Source organism: Anopheles funestus, chromosome 3RL (genome assembly GCF_943734845.2).
Source record: "Anopheles funestus chromosome 3RL, idAnoFuneDA-416_04, whole genome shotgun sequence".
Taxonomy (NCBI): domain Eukaryota; kingdom Metazoa; phylum Arthropoda; class Insecta; order Diptera; family Culicidae; genus Anopheles; species Anopheles funestus.
Window position 1 is genome coordinate 38,636,076 of NC_064599.1, and position 12,556 is coordinate 38,648,631.

The following is a 12,556-nucleotide window of genomic DNA, read 5'->3' on the forward strand; positions in this document are numbered from 1 at the left end:
CTTGTAAACCGCATAATATAATGCACATGTGCGCGTGGGACAAGACAATGTGGGACTGTTTGGTCTGGCCAAGCTAAAGCCTCTTCTATGGGGAGTGTGTGATGTCACTAATAGGTGCCTATGCTGGTACCGTGCAATAGCATGATAGTATTCGTACTCATTGATCTCAATAATCCCTAGTGCGAGGTTGCGGTCGTGGTAGTTTATACAGGGTGCGGCAGGAAATATTGCGAAAATGAAAAAAACGTCAATATTTGGTTAAGCTGTGTCAATTAAAGTTGACACATTATGGTCGGCAAATGGTTTGTTTTTATTTGTAATTTATTGCTTACAGGAATCAGTTAAACATTGACTTACTATGTTTAGTAAACATTAAATGTAAGGTTAGATTACGAGCGTTTTATATCGCAACATTCTAACTGTCGATCTGAGTCATACTGGACCCAAGGGCGAATGATGTAAAACACGAATTTTAGTTCAACAATTTGTGGCTTCCTACCAGTTTCGACAACGAATTCTTTTATCCCTTTACTAGATTTGAGGCTAGTGACGTGGAGTAGACCCCAATAGGAAGAGCTTGATGTCTTCTATAATACGCAAGGGTCAGTCGTTGTCCGGCAACTACGTTTGAAGGACATATTCTAGCTTCTAGCCTAGTTTGAAAATCGTCATTCTTAAAAATAGGGCGAAATTGTTCTCAACAACAAAAAAACTCAAAAAGTAATTTTTAAATCAAAAATTTCGTATTTATTTTTGCCACACCCTGTAGCTAATGCTTTACCTCTCGTTCCAAAAATATGCTAGGCACACACAAATAAATAATCGATTGATGATAAGGAAGACAGGGTACAGTGTCGGCTTCAACCAAATGAAGTAATACCCATGGTGCATTAGTAGCAAATTTAGTTTTTCTATTTTATTAAATAATTAAATGAATCAAAAATTAATTAAATAATTAAATAAATTGAATAATTAAATAAATATTATGTAATTATTTTTATTTGCAGCAAAAATTTTTCAACGGCTTATACTAACCAACGCCGAATGTTTTAAGGTTTCTTAATTTTTTTTGTATGGCAATTATTTACATTATCATGATAAACTTTTTCACTCCTTGTACATAATGAGCGAATGCGAAAGACTAGCAAAATCAAATACAAAAGCGCTAAAATATGTTCAATTGTAGTTTTGATATTAAATTTGAAAAAATTTGTTTCGAAAACCAGAATCAATGTAATATTTTTAGCATGTTACTAGCGTACAAGTTACAACTTAGAAATATTAAAAATTTTAGCATTAATTGAAAAAGTAAATTAAGCAATTTAAACAACTCAATCAATCTTCAGATTTGGCAAACCCACGTAACACGTATCCTTCCTACAGCTCATAACAGTTTTTCTCGTGGTAAACGCAGGTAATGATGTTTTATTATTGTTCAGGCAATTTGTTTCGATAACCAGAACCAGTGTAATTTTTATAAGCAAGTTACTACTTTACGTTTAAATACTTACTAAATAACTCACTTACTGAAGGTATTTTGTTTTATTCGTAACGCATGACAAATGGTTAATAAATCATTTTTTTCACTTTATAAATTTACGATTAATAAATTATTAATAAAAGAACATTCGGGGAATATTACAACAACAACAATAACAATAAATCTAATTGATTTGAGTGATGTTTGAATGTTGACTGTTCCCCTGAACTATGTTTAAAATGTATACTATATGTACATACAATGTATTGTGCTGAACTCTTATTCGCGTTTATCAAAGTGAATATGAAACTTAAATTAAACAGTAATTATGAAGCACAACCCTGTAAAGTCCATTTACAATTCAACCCGTTCCATGAAAAACGAGTTAGCTAACGGTATGCCTTTTCTCTCATTTATTTATCTACAGTCGATAATTGCAATTCAATGAAAACAAACCCCATTATCGCGGAAATAATGCAGGCTTACACGATTAGCTTCATTTAATTGGCTGACCCGTGGAACGCTACATGCCCAGCATCAACAGTGTTTACTGGCAGGACGCACCAAATGGAACCCCACCGGTTGATCAATTTTCCCGCACGTCCAAACACGTGGACACAAAGTTTCAGTATAGTTCGGATTGATTACTCACACTAGTGTTCGAGGTAAATTTACATTGTCATCAACGTGAACATCAATGCAACAGAGATGCAGCAGTGCAGATCGAAGCTTCGTGGTTGTGATTAAACGTTTAACGATTAGAGCCGATGTTTACAGTACCGACACGGTGTTGATGGAAAGCTGAAAATACACCAAACAAAGCAGTACAAAAACAGGCACGAAAAATGTACACGCCAAACGCCGATGTTAAATAAAACGCCTCCAAACAGTGCCGGGAAGACCTTTAGGGGTGGCTTAATTGATTTAGCAATTTGCTCTGGTTTTATTGATGTAAATTTTGTCAACATGTGGTTTTGCATGGCATACTGAATGCCGGTTAGGGGTTTTCCTGTGTTTCGATACACTTCTATCCCATGGTTTTTGGTTGTTTGTTTGTTTGTTTGCTTTAACATTGCTTTCCTTTCATGGTTCTTATTTACACATCTAGTTACTTTCGGCCGTACGGCCTTGTTCAGAAGGGGCAGCAAATGTTACCAACATCGTCCGGGTTGAAACACCAGCCGGAGGGAAAGCAGATCAAATTCAGTGCCACAAACGCGTACACGTCCACCTCCGACAGACCGTAAGTGATCATAAAATGATCCAACAGGTTGGTAGAAAAATTTTCCGGCTCAAGCGCGTCCTGAAACACAGGGGATGGTGGAGTGAGAAAAGGGTTGTTAGAATGTTCCGAACTCGCAATGCTCAAGGGGTTGAATTTAGAGGAAAATTTTACTACCACGAAGCATTTATGGATGCATGAAGCGAGCAGCTCGGATGAAGTCGAAAAGCGAAGAAATGCTTATATGTAAGTTTGTACTCGTGAGTGTGTTGTGTGTGTTGTTTTACGGTATTTCCACTGCATGTTCTAGCCGTGCACGTTGGTCATCGATGGTGTGCACCCTTAGAAAGGGCAGCAGATGTTACCGATGTCACTCGTGTCGATGCATCCGGACCGGTAGCAGACGATCGAATATCTAATGAACGATGGGCGACCAGCAGCGGCGGGTGATGATAGTTTCGTCCCGTTGATTTCTTCCACCAGTTCCAGCAAGGTGCTGGTACCATGCTGATGACTTTCGGTTCGGTTGTGCTGTTTGGGAGAGAGGGTGTACTTTTACAGCGCCCAAAACAAGCAAACGGGTTGGTTTAATGAAACATTTGCACCGTTTTAGTTTCTACTTTGCTCACATTCCACAGTTTTTCGGAAGATATGTTTCTGCACCGACTGCAAAATAGCTGATGAAATTGATCTGTTGTAGAACCGAGCGGATATGGTACCTGATTGCTTTCTTCGAAACTTGGCATCCGGGTGATAAATTATTCCACTAGAGCATCGGCAGTATGTTAAATGAAAAATCTATATTAATCAACATTCCACTCCCCTTCCATTCTTTCCAAATCGTAAACGTTCAACGGGAAACGATAAGGAAGGAAGCACACCGGAATGCAAACAGGGACATCAGACATCAGAGTCGAAATCGGAACCCGGAAAAGCAAACGGATGCAGTTGTTTGAGATGTTTTCTGCTTTTTTTCTGTTTTTGCTGAAGGCAAGAGTCGAAGCAGAGGCAAATGAAGAATCACATCAGCCATTGGCCCGTTATCGAGCTGGCAGGAAATCATTATCGATTCACTGGGTGCAGGACTTTCATCGATCGAACATTGGCGTACCGACTCGGACGGGGTTTGCATACTCATTTGGTCAGACGGTTTGATTTTTCAGCAGAGGAATTTGCACAAAGGTGGGTGAGGGAGGGATAGAGGATGTGAAGTATGCAGGAGAGAATAAATACTTCTGGAATGCTTCAACCAACAACTTGTTGATGCGATTGGAATCTGTATTTTTCATTTGTTTTACGAATGATCGTTTGTTAAATAGATAGTGTAATTTGATTGGAGATAGTATCGCACATAGATTGTAAAATTAAGGTATTTTTACTTTAATTTCAATGTTATTTTAGATTTTTTTAATAGAAAAAAATTCTGTTCCGTTATTAGAAAGCAGAACATTATTCTGTTCGGAATTTGTAAAATATACCTTAAACAATTGTGTTCGAAGAAATAGCAATATCCTATGCACTATATAATGTAACATAATTTGGTACTAAATTAACTAATTAAAGAGAGTATAAAAGAGAACATTCATCAAAACTGCTTAAATAATACCTTTAAATTGATTCCCTTTGTTTAGCAACAAGTTTGAACGGGAAAGTTGGTCTATTTTTTTGAGTCACTTTGTTAGCAGTACTTGATATATTAAATATTTGTATTAGTAATGCAATTGGTGTCAGTCCTTTTCAAATCTCCAAGGATGTTTAAAGTTTTTTTAAAAGATCTTTAGGAACATCTCTTGTTCAATGCTCAAAGGATGTTCCAGGACGTTTATCAACAAAATCATACCTTAAGAGGTACAAATCATTGGTTTGAACATAACATAATCGAGCTTTTGAAGTAGCTTGCGTAGTCTACAGATTTTAAACTTAAAGACGAATACTTTGCTGTGCCTTAGACTCACACTGATCAGAAGTAAGAATATGTAGTAAATGTAAAATTTCAATAAATGTTTTTTTTAATAACATTCACCTGTTTTTATAATGAAAAATTAACAGTCAAAAAATTATAAAGTTACGTTAATTTGCACACTGCTAGTCTTAAGAAGGCATTTTAGAATTTTTAATAAATATTTTAATTTTGTTTTAAGTCACTAGGAACCGAATGTAGTCTTAGTTACTCAAAGCTCATAACAAAAAATGAGTGGTGAAAATTTAAAACATGAAAATTAAAAAAAAAAGAGATAGACGTACAGTTCGTTTGGGAAAAAGGTACAAACTTAATTTTTGTTTTGAAAACGTTACTAATTAAGTATAATTTTATTCATATTTTCATTTAAAAAAAATAATAATGTCCTATTAGCTGGGTAATAGGCAACCATTATATATGATTTTTCTGTAAATATTGCTTACAAGTAGACGAGAAAAATCACCTTATTAGCTCTTGAGGATTTCATCAACCAAACGTACCCTTCATAAACGGTGATCTGGTATAACACCGTCTATCATTGGAATGAGGAGCGCCAAGGGTCACAATCGACCTGCATCCTTTACCTTCTAAGATGCTATTAAGCTTGGTTATAAAATTTCTCCCACATTTTTGCACCGAACTTTACGATCCGCAGCTGGAACGACGCAACGGCCTCAGTCTGTAGCCATCCGCTGGTAAGATTCGCTCCGCATGTCGCGGTAACTGCAGCAAGACGTTCGCTCGCTGCTTATATTATAGATTGAGGAAAATTAATTTATATTTAAATTTTCATCTTTGCCTCCAGCCGGCTATAGGAAGCAAGGGTACGTACCGGGAGGTCATTCGGATCATCGCAGCGGGCTCACATGAAACCTACTCCGTATGGATCCCTTGAAGAAACTCCTTTTTGGAGCAAGGATCGTGTGCACCGGAACGCTTGATGCCATTGTGGACGGATTAAGACGCTGTGCGATACTCAGGCGACGATCTTCGCCACACAAACTGGCGAGCCCTAACGAGACGGTCCGGAGCCAAGGTTATCGTTCGATGCAAAGAACGGTGCCATAGTTGAGCCACTCGAGCAAGAACACGGGTAGGGGCAAGGTTTTATGATGCCATTTTTGGCCGCCCACAGTCCTGATAAAGGAAGCGGTAATGTTTCTTTACCGGGCTGCTCAGGAGAATGAGCTTTTTGTGCTGTGTGCGCGGAGAAATGCAAGCAATAGCGACCAACTTGCCAGACCAGGACAGCTTTAATGAACTGTGCAAATTGATTCCGGCGAAACTACTCAAACTTTTGGCAAACTGCAGGACGGACGGACGCGTACACTATTTCGTTCACTATTTCTGGTCGAGATGTCAATCGAGACTACGGCAACCGACAATCGAACGTTGGGTTGAGTTTGGGAAGTATGTCGCGACAGAGCTGTTCACCGGGTCGCAGAACTTTTGCAGATGAAAATGTATGGTAAAGTTTATCGAAAACTTTACCCTTCTTATGTTGGCTGAACTTCACGGGATTAGTTTTTGTCAAGTTTTATAATGTTATTCGTCATTGACGGATATCGTTCTGCTGGTGCTGGATGGGAAAGTGTTAATAAAAGGAAGCTGCTGGTGGTTTGTTCCGTAGGTAAACTTTGACCCGACCATATTTGGATAGTTCTTAGCGAACATGCATCCATATAGATGCCATAAAGCATACTTTGTTTAATCATGAGACCATGTATTGAAAACATTTCTATTTTTTGTTTAATAAATTTGTTAAAAACTGAGATTTTTTTTTCAAAAAATATTATTATCATTGCTAATATTTTTACTATTTCACTTCGCAACCTTTTTTGCTCTTGGAAGGAGCCATGCATATCATTGTTTTTATACTATTGGGAGGTGTAATACATTTATCAAATTACTCAAGGAACTTCCTTCGATAATCATAAACAAAATTCATCCCATCCATACACCCCTTAGCACATTGTAGATTGAAAGGCAAAATGCACTTCTCTTGTTGAAATGCCAACTCTTAATTGATGGTGAACGATGGTTCGAACCCTATTTACAAAACCATTCATAGAGATTTCATAAAGCTCCTCTTCAAAACGAAATCTGAAAAGCAAAGGAAACAATTGGAACATTCGAAAAAGAAAGCAAACAGCAGCTATTGCACCGAAAAGGCAAATACGTTTACTCGTCCCCAGTTGCACTCCATGCAATTTCTGACGTCTGGTGTGGTTCGTTTACAATTCTGGCGCAACTGACGGTACGATAACTTCGAATAGTTGACCTTTCTATCCAACCATTGGTTTGTGAATGGGAAGACAATATTATGACAAGGAAAATGAGCGTCCTGCCACGATCTATGACCCAAAACCGATGGGACACTTAGGGCAGGGTGAAGCGAGCGAAAGGTAGCAGTACTTCCATCACCGAATTAAACTTCTTTCTGTCTAGCGTTTACTCACCTGATAGGTAAGGAACTCAAAGTCCTTCGGTATGCTGCTGGTGTGATGAGGTAAGCGCCCTTCCAGCGCCTTGTCCAGATGGTATTTGATGAAGTTTTCTCGATCTGCACAAATAGAGAGCGAACAGTATCGGAGTTGAATCGAGAGTGAAGAAGAAATGCGTTTAGTCACGGAATCAAGAGTTGGATAATGATTGATGTTTTGCCGGGCATTCATCGTCAAAGACGCCAAAGACGGTTCGTCTGCAAAAAGCACTAGCTCTAATCAATCTTTGTCTATGTATAGCTTTTCTTGCACTCGTTCAGCTGTACTGAGTTGGTGATGGTTTGCAAAGTTTGTCCCATTAGTTAGCACCAATTTCAAGGCATGTCTGATATTAGCTAATGTAGCCGAGCAAAAGAACTAATGAAAGGTGATTTGCTAAATGAATAATTGATGAAGAGATTTTACTTCAATTTAATCCTTTCATTTATAAGGAGCTGAGTAGTTATTTCTTTTTCTAACTCCTACGTTGCTAAAGCGAAATATATAAAGAGGTTTTGAACGCAAGGGAGCTTTTGATATGCTATGGTCGTCTTTTATGAGTACATTAAAAGTATTAGCAACGCTTTTAATATCTCTCATACTGGTTTTTTTTTACGTTGCATGAATGTAAAAATACAATATCTTATCTACTTTCATTCTATTAAAAACACGTTACTCAAAAAGTGCAAGTGTGCGCAAAAAAAAAAATCGCACTTCTGTCCCACTTTCGTGTGAATCATGGAAAAATGTCCCCTTTCCAAAAATTAATCGATCAAATTTAGCTCCACCAATAAATCATGCCAATACCAATAAGCCATACACGTGAACCGATTGTGAATGATAACGAATTCGATAATTAAATTGCCGATAAACCGAGAGCCGAAAAAAAGCCCGAACGTCTAATTGAAACGGGTAGAATGAGAATTGCTTTATCTTTTCACAACGGGATTGAAAACCAATCCAATGATCCTCGCCCTTATGATCGCCTCAACTGGATTGCTGTGTTTGCTAATAACGATCATAATATATCATTTTAATTCGCCGGGAAATAGACCGACACGCACCCGTTGGCTCGGTTGCAATAATTGCATACGCCTGCAGCCGTGCGTGGCGAATGTGCTTAGGAAAACTAATTCCAGGACTCATCGGATGTTAGCACTCTGGCCATCGTTTGACGGAACGTTCTGCAATTAAAACTAATAAAAGCAGTTGAAAGTTGGTCAAGCAGGCAGGTTTGCTGCTGCTGCTGTGGCAAGATGTTGATACCGGGTCCGATCGCCCGCTCCTTCCTGGCGTTCACCCCCAAACCTCCTTACCTTCCGGTGCAACGGCATCAAAGTAGAGCTGAGCAGGCGTGGATGTCGATTTGCCCAGCGTAACATTCCGCCGGTGGACGGTAGTGGCCCCATTTGCGGTGCAAAGTTTTCCCACTAATCCAATGGCAATCAACAGGATGCCCGCAACACCCACACCGGGTTTGTTCGGGTTACGTTCACGGCGACGTTGCTGCAACATTTCCGTGGTCGTTTCGAGAAGTTTTCACACGAACACACACGCCTTGAAACACACACGCACACAAACAATCACTTGCACAAACACACTCGTTCTGAATGCAGTTTAAGGTTGACCGAGCTCAGGGGTTGGGAATTCTGGATAGTGCTTTTCTCACAAGGATAATGAGCGAATAATGGTGCGAGTCTAGTGAGGCAAGCAATCAGGTCTCTGCCGAACGTCTTTCACTGGGAAACTTTCTTCCGTCTTTGCAAAGCTTTGCAATGGACTCGTATTAATTACATACCCCCCATGTATACACACACAGTCTAATCACAAGGATGGGAAAATGGAAGCGTGATGCTTCGAAACCGTAAAGAACGATTCGATAATTGACACACGCATACACGCACGAGTTGGCTCGCGTCCCAAGAAACGAGCAACAATCTTCGGAAACTACACTAATTGACTTTTAGTTTTACCGGTACCACAGAAAGCGCCAACACTCCAGACAAGGTGAATGGGGATGCGTACGAAGCGGGATTGACACTTGTTGTTTACGGCACGCCACAAACCGTTCAATTGAGGCCTTTCGTTCGCACCCAACCCAGTTAAGGCCTCGGGAACACTCGTAACGGTGAGCCTGCTGGATCAAGATAATCGCCGTAGATGAGCGCTTTTCGTGGAGGAGGAAGGAATGCGCTGGGTTCCGGTTGGAAGGTGTGCAGGAAGAGCAGTGTGATATGGGATTTTATGAGCCTTCTCGATGGCAAACACCGTCGGCTTTGTTTTGGGCTCATAAAATCATTAATTGCCAATGCCACCGAGTTGAGCCGTCTGGTGTGACTTCTGCTCTGTACCGGGGTGTGTTTGCAACATTTCGAAGGTTGGATGGTTGGAGGTGGAGGTCGTAGATTGGCGGGGACAGTAATTAATGATGGGTCACCGAGACGGGAAATCGAATCCGGTACTTCTGCGTTTAATTGTGTGCAAAAAGCCGGCTGGAAGACAACAAAAAAGAAAAGCATCCGAATGAAACACACACACCCACCAGCATCGCAGAAAGAAGAACAGGATGTCCTGTGTTATAGGGAATGCGAGCACCACCGAGCCGGAAGCTTCCATGTCCTTCGGTCGGTTCGGTTCAAGTGGATCGCTTGATCCGGAGATCTGATTTCGATTCAACGAATAATGTTCGCTGTAAAGGACGTGACGCAAAGAGAAGAGCATGGAAAGCGGAAAGGTGGTCGGTATCCCTCGATGACGCTGTTTGACTGGTGTCTGATTTATGGTACCGGTAGCAGGGTGCGATACCGTTAATGTGTAGAGTTTAATTGGTATTTCGTCAAGCTTGTGGATGTTGTTTACTTGGCTGGGAAAAGCCAGTCTGCATGGTTGAATAGCTCGAATAGACGTACGCATTATTTTCGCAAAGAAAGAAATATCGCTGGATCAGAAGTACTGTGAGTCAAAGTTAAGTGTCACATAAATGATATGGAATGGGGTTTAGTAGTTGGAAAAGGTATGTTGCTACTTGATAAGCGTGATAAACAACTTGATGGGATCATTAGCATTATCGAGGATTTAATTTCATTAAGATAGGCTTAAACTGCTTGTTTAAGTGTAATTTGTGACAGCACATTAGTTGGATGATATAATATGTATAATGATAGCATTTGAATGGAAATAAAATATAACATCTTCTTCTTCTTCTTGGCTTAACGGCCTTACAGGTCACGCCGGCCATTTCTGGCTTACTAGACTTATTTTTACCACGTAGCCGGATAGTCAGTCCTTGCTACGGGGGGACGGTCCGGATGGGATTTGAACCCGGTCCGGTCGTGTGGACTGGCGCCGTTTATCACATGCACCACCGGGCCGCCCCCAAAATATAACATATAATCCCTAAATTGATGGGAATTGTAGTAATTATATAACTAAAAATACAAGAACAGATTGAGAAAATACTTATCTAATACATTGATTCTAGTTTTTGAACGATTCCTAGAATTCCTAGCTGCTCACTTACGTACAACTCTGGTAGTCCTTTGGGAGATTTAGTATTATTTTTTCCACAAGGTCAAGTATAAAACATCTGATACATATTGGAGTTCCAGATAGAACTGTAAGAGCTAAAGAACTACTAAGACCAGAGTTTAGTAATACTAAATATTGTACTAGCGACCCAGTTTGATTGAATCACCATAATATGAAGTTTATTATCATATGACGATTATTCAACTTAGAAGTTACTCAAGCCAGCTTTTTTGATGATTTTTCCGTATTCCTTTTTACTCTTTATGTATTTATTTTAACGTGCAATCTTTGTATGCCTACTCATTACTCGTCTTAGTTCAAATTTTTTAGCGATATAGGTTTTTTATATGTCATGTAGGCAATATTTACGAAATGACTTTAATTAAATGCTGTGAACCACAATGCTTTTTTATCATTTTTTTTAAATTATCATTGCTAGACCCGTATGGTACACGAAAAAAAACATCAATATACAGGGTTTTTCTATTCAGTTTAGACTAGCCATAAACTTTTTCCTACTTGGCGCAGTTGATTTTTAGCATGCAGCATGTTTTTTTGCCTACCCGCGTCAAAAATCAAGTGCGCAGAGCAGGAAAAAGTGTGCGGCTAGTCTAAACTGAATAGAAAAACCCTGTAAAGAGAATTTTTTTATTTATTTATTCATTTCATTCCAGTATGACGGCTCATTGCCGGATATAAAGAGATAAAGCTACAACTACTTTTTAACCGTAATGTCTACGACCAAATTTACACCCTCAAATCTACGATGGGCATACCCGGGTATGCCATACATTTTGTATGGCGAATGGAACCTTTTAGTCTTAAAACTGTATCTTAAGGCTGTATTGAATATTAAAATTTTTAATTTCGTTCACAACTACATACATTAGTTGTCTTTGTTTAGGCAAATCATTTTTATTTTTCTGACTTGTTTATTACCGTTTTCGTAGACTTGAGGGGTATGAAAAGAAAATCACGATGAAAAATTATTTGCAATTAACATCAAAATAATCTAAAAATGCATTGCAAAAGAGGATTAAATTTGCTAAAGATACAAAACAAAAATCAGCAGGATATCTTTTTTCTGGAAAAAGTTATTGAAGTTTGAAAATGAAAAACATACCCGGGTATGCGGTCGTAGACACTACGGTTAAGCCATTATGTTAAGTGCAAAAATATAAGGTCATCTGTTCAATTATTTTTCATCAGTTGAAATTGTGGCCGGAATTGATACCACAACAATTGACTTGTAACTTGGGACGAACCGGTTGTGTATTTGATAAGCGACACCGGTTCCAGACGGCAGGAACGGCAACAAATCCCATTCAGACCGTCGGTCGCAGCAATGGCTGACTATCCGACTACGTGGTGAAAAAAGTCTTGACACGTTCTGGCCATTCTTATGCAGCAAAAAAAAAGTATAAACTGCTGTGCCATGTTGCTCTGCAATTTGATTGAACATTTAAAAAAAGAAAGCATTTTTTTTAAATTTAAATTAAATTATAACCAGATTGCAGCAAAAGATGATAGACATTAAACGCCCTCTTGCGGCAATTTGTCGTACTCCCATCATCGGTATGGGATGTTGTTTGCAAATATTGCATGCAAGTTATTTTTGCAACCGGGCTGACAAGTTCAACGATCGATAAGTTAGTGTAATGAGATATTATTTTACATCTGTAGTTATTTATTTTTTCATTTATTTTTTTTCGTTGATGTACAATTTTATGCATAATAATCTAGCAAGAGATTCGTACGCCGTTCAAACCAATACCAAACCCTATCATAACCGCACGCATCTTATGCAGGACTTACATTCCAGCTAAAGCGAAAGATAAATAAAGGGAAAAGTAATAAAAGTAGAGAAAGTAAATAAAGGGAAA

The 12,556-nt window shown here is 39.0% G+C and overlaps 1 protein-coding gene across 2 annotated transcripts; it reads right to left on the reverse strand.

Annotated features, from left to right (window-relative positions):
* Positions 1 to 2,357: 2,357 nt before the first annotated feature.
* Positions 2,358 to 9,985, reverse strand: LOC125770124 (uncharacterized). Of its 2 annotated transcripts, none has more exons than XM_049439437.1 (3): positions 8,462 to 9,985; positions 7,122 to 7,225; positions 2,358 to 2,783 (listed from the first exon to the last, which is right to left on the reverse strand). In XM_049439437.1, exons 1-3 carry the CDS (start codon positions 8,658 to 8,660, stop codon positions 2,613 to 2,615), a joined length of 474 nt encoding a protein of 157 aa, XP_049295394.1. In that variant the 5' UTR covers positions 8,661 to 9,985; the 3' UTR covers positions 2,358 to 2,612. The 2 variants fall into 2 exon arrangements, with proteins under 2 accessions (XP_049295394.1, XP_049295393.1); XM_049439436.1 differs by having other exon boundaries at positions 2,690 to 3,233.
* Between the last annotated feature and the right edge of the window lie 2,571 nt (positions 9,986 to 12,556).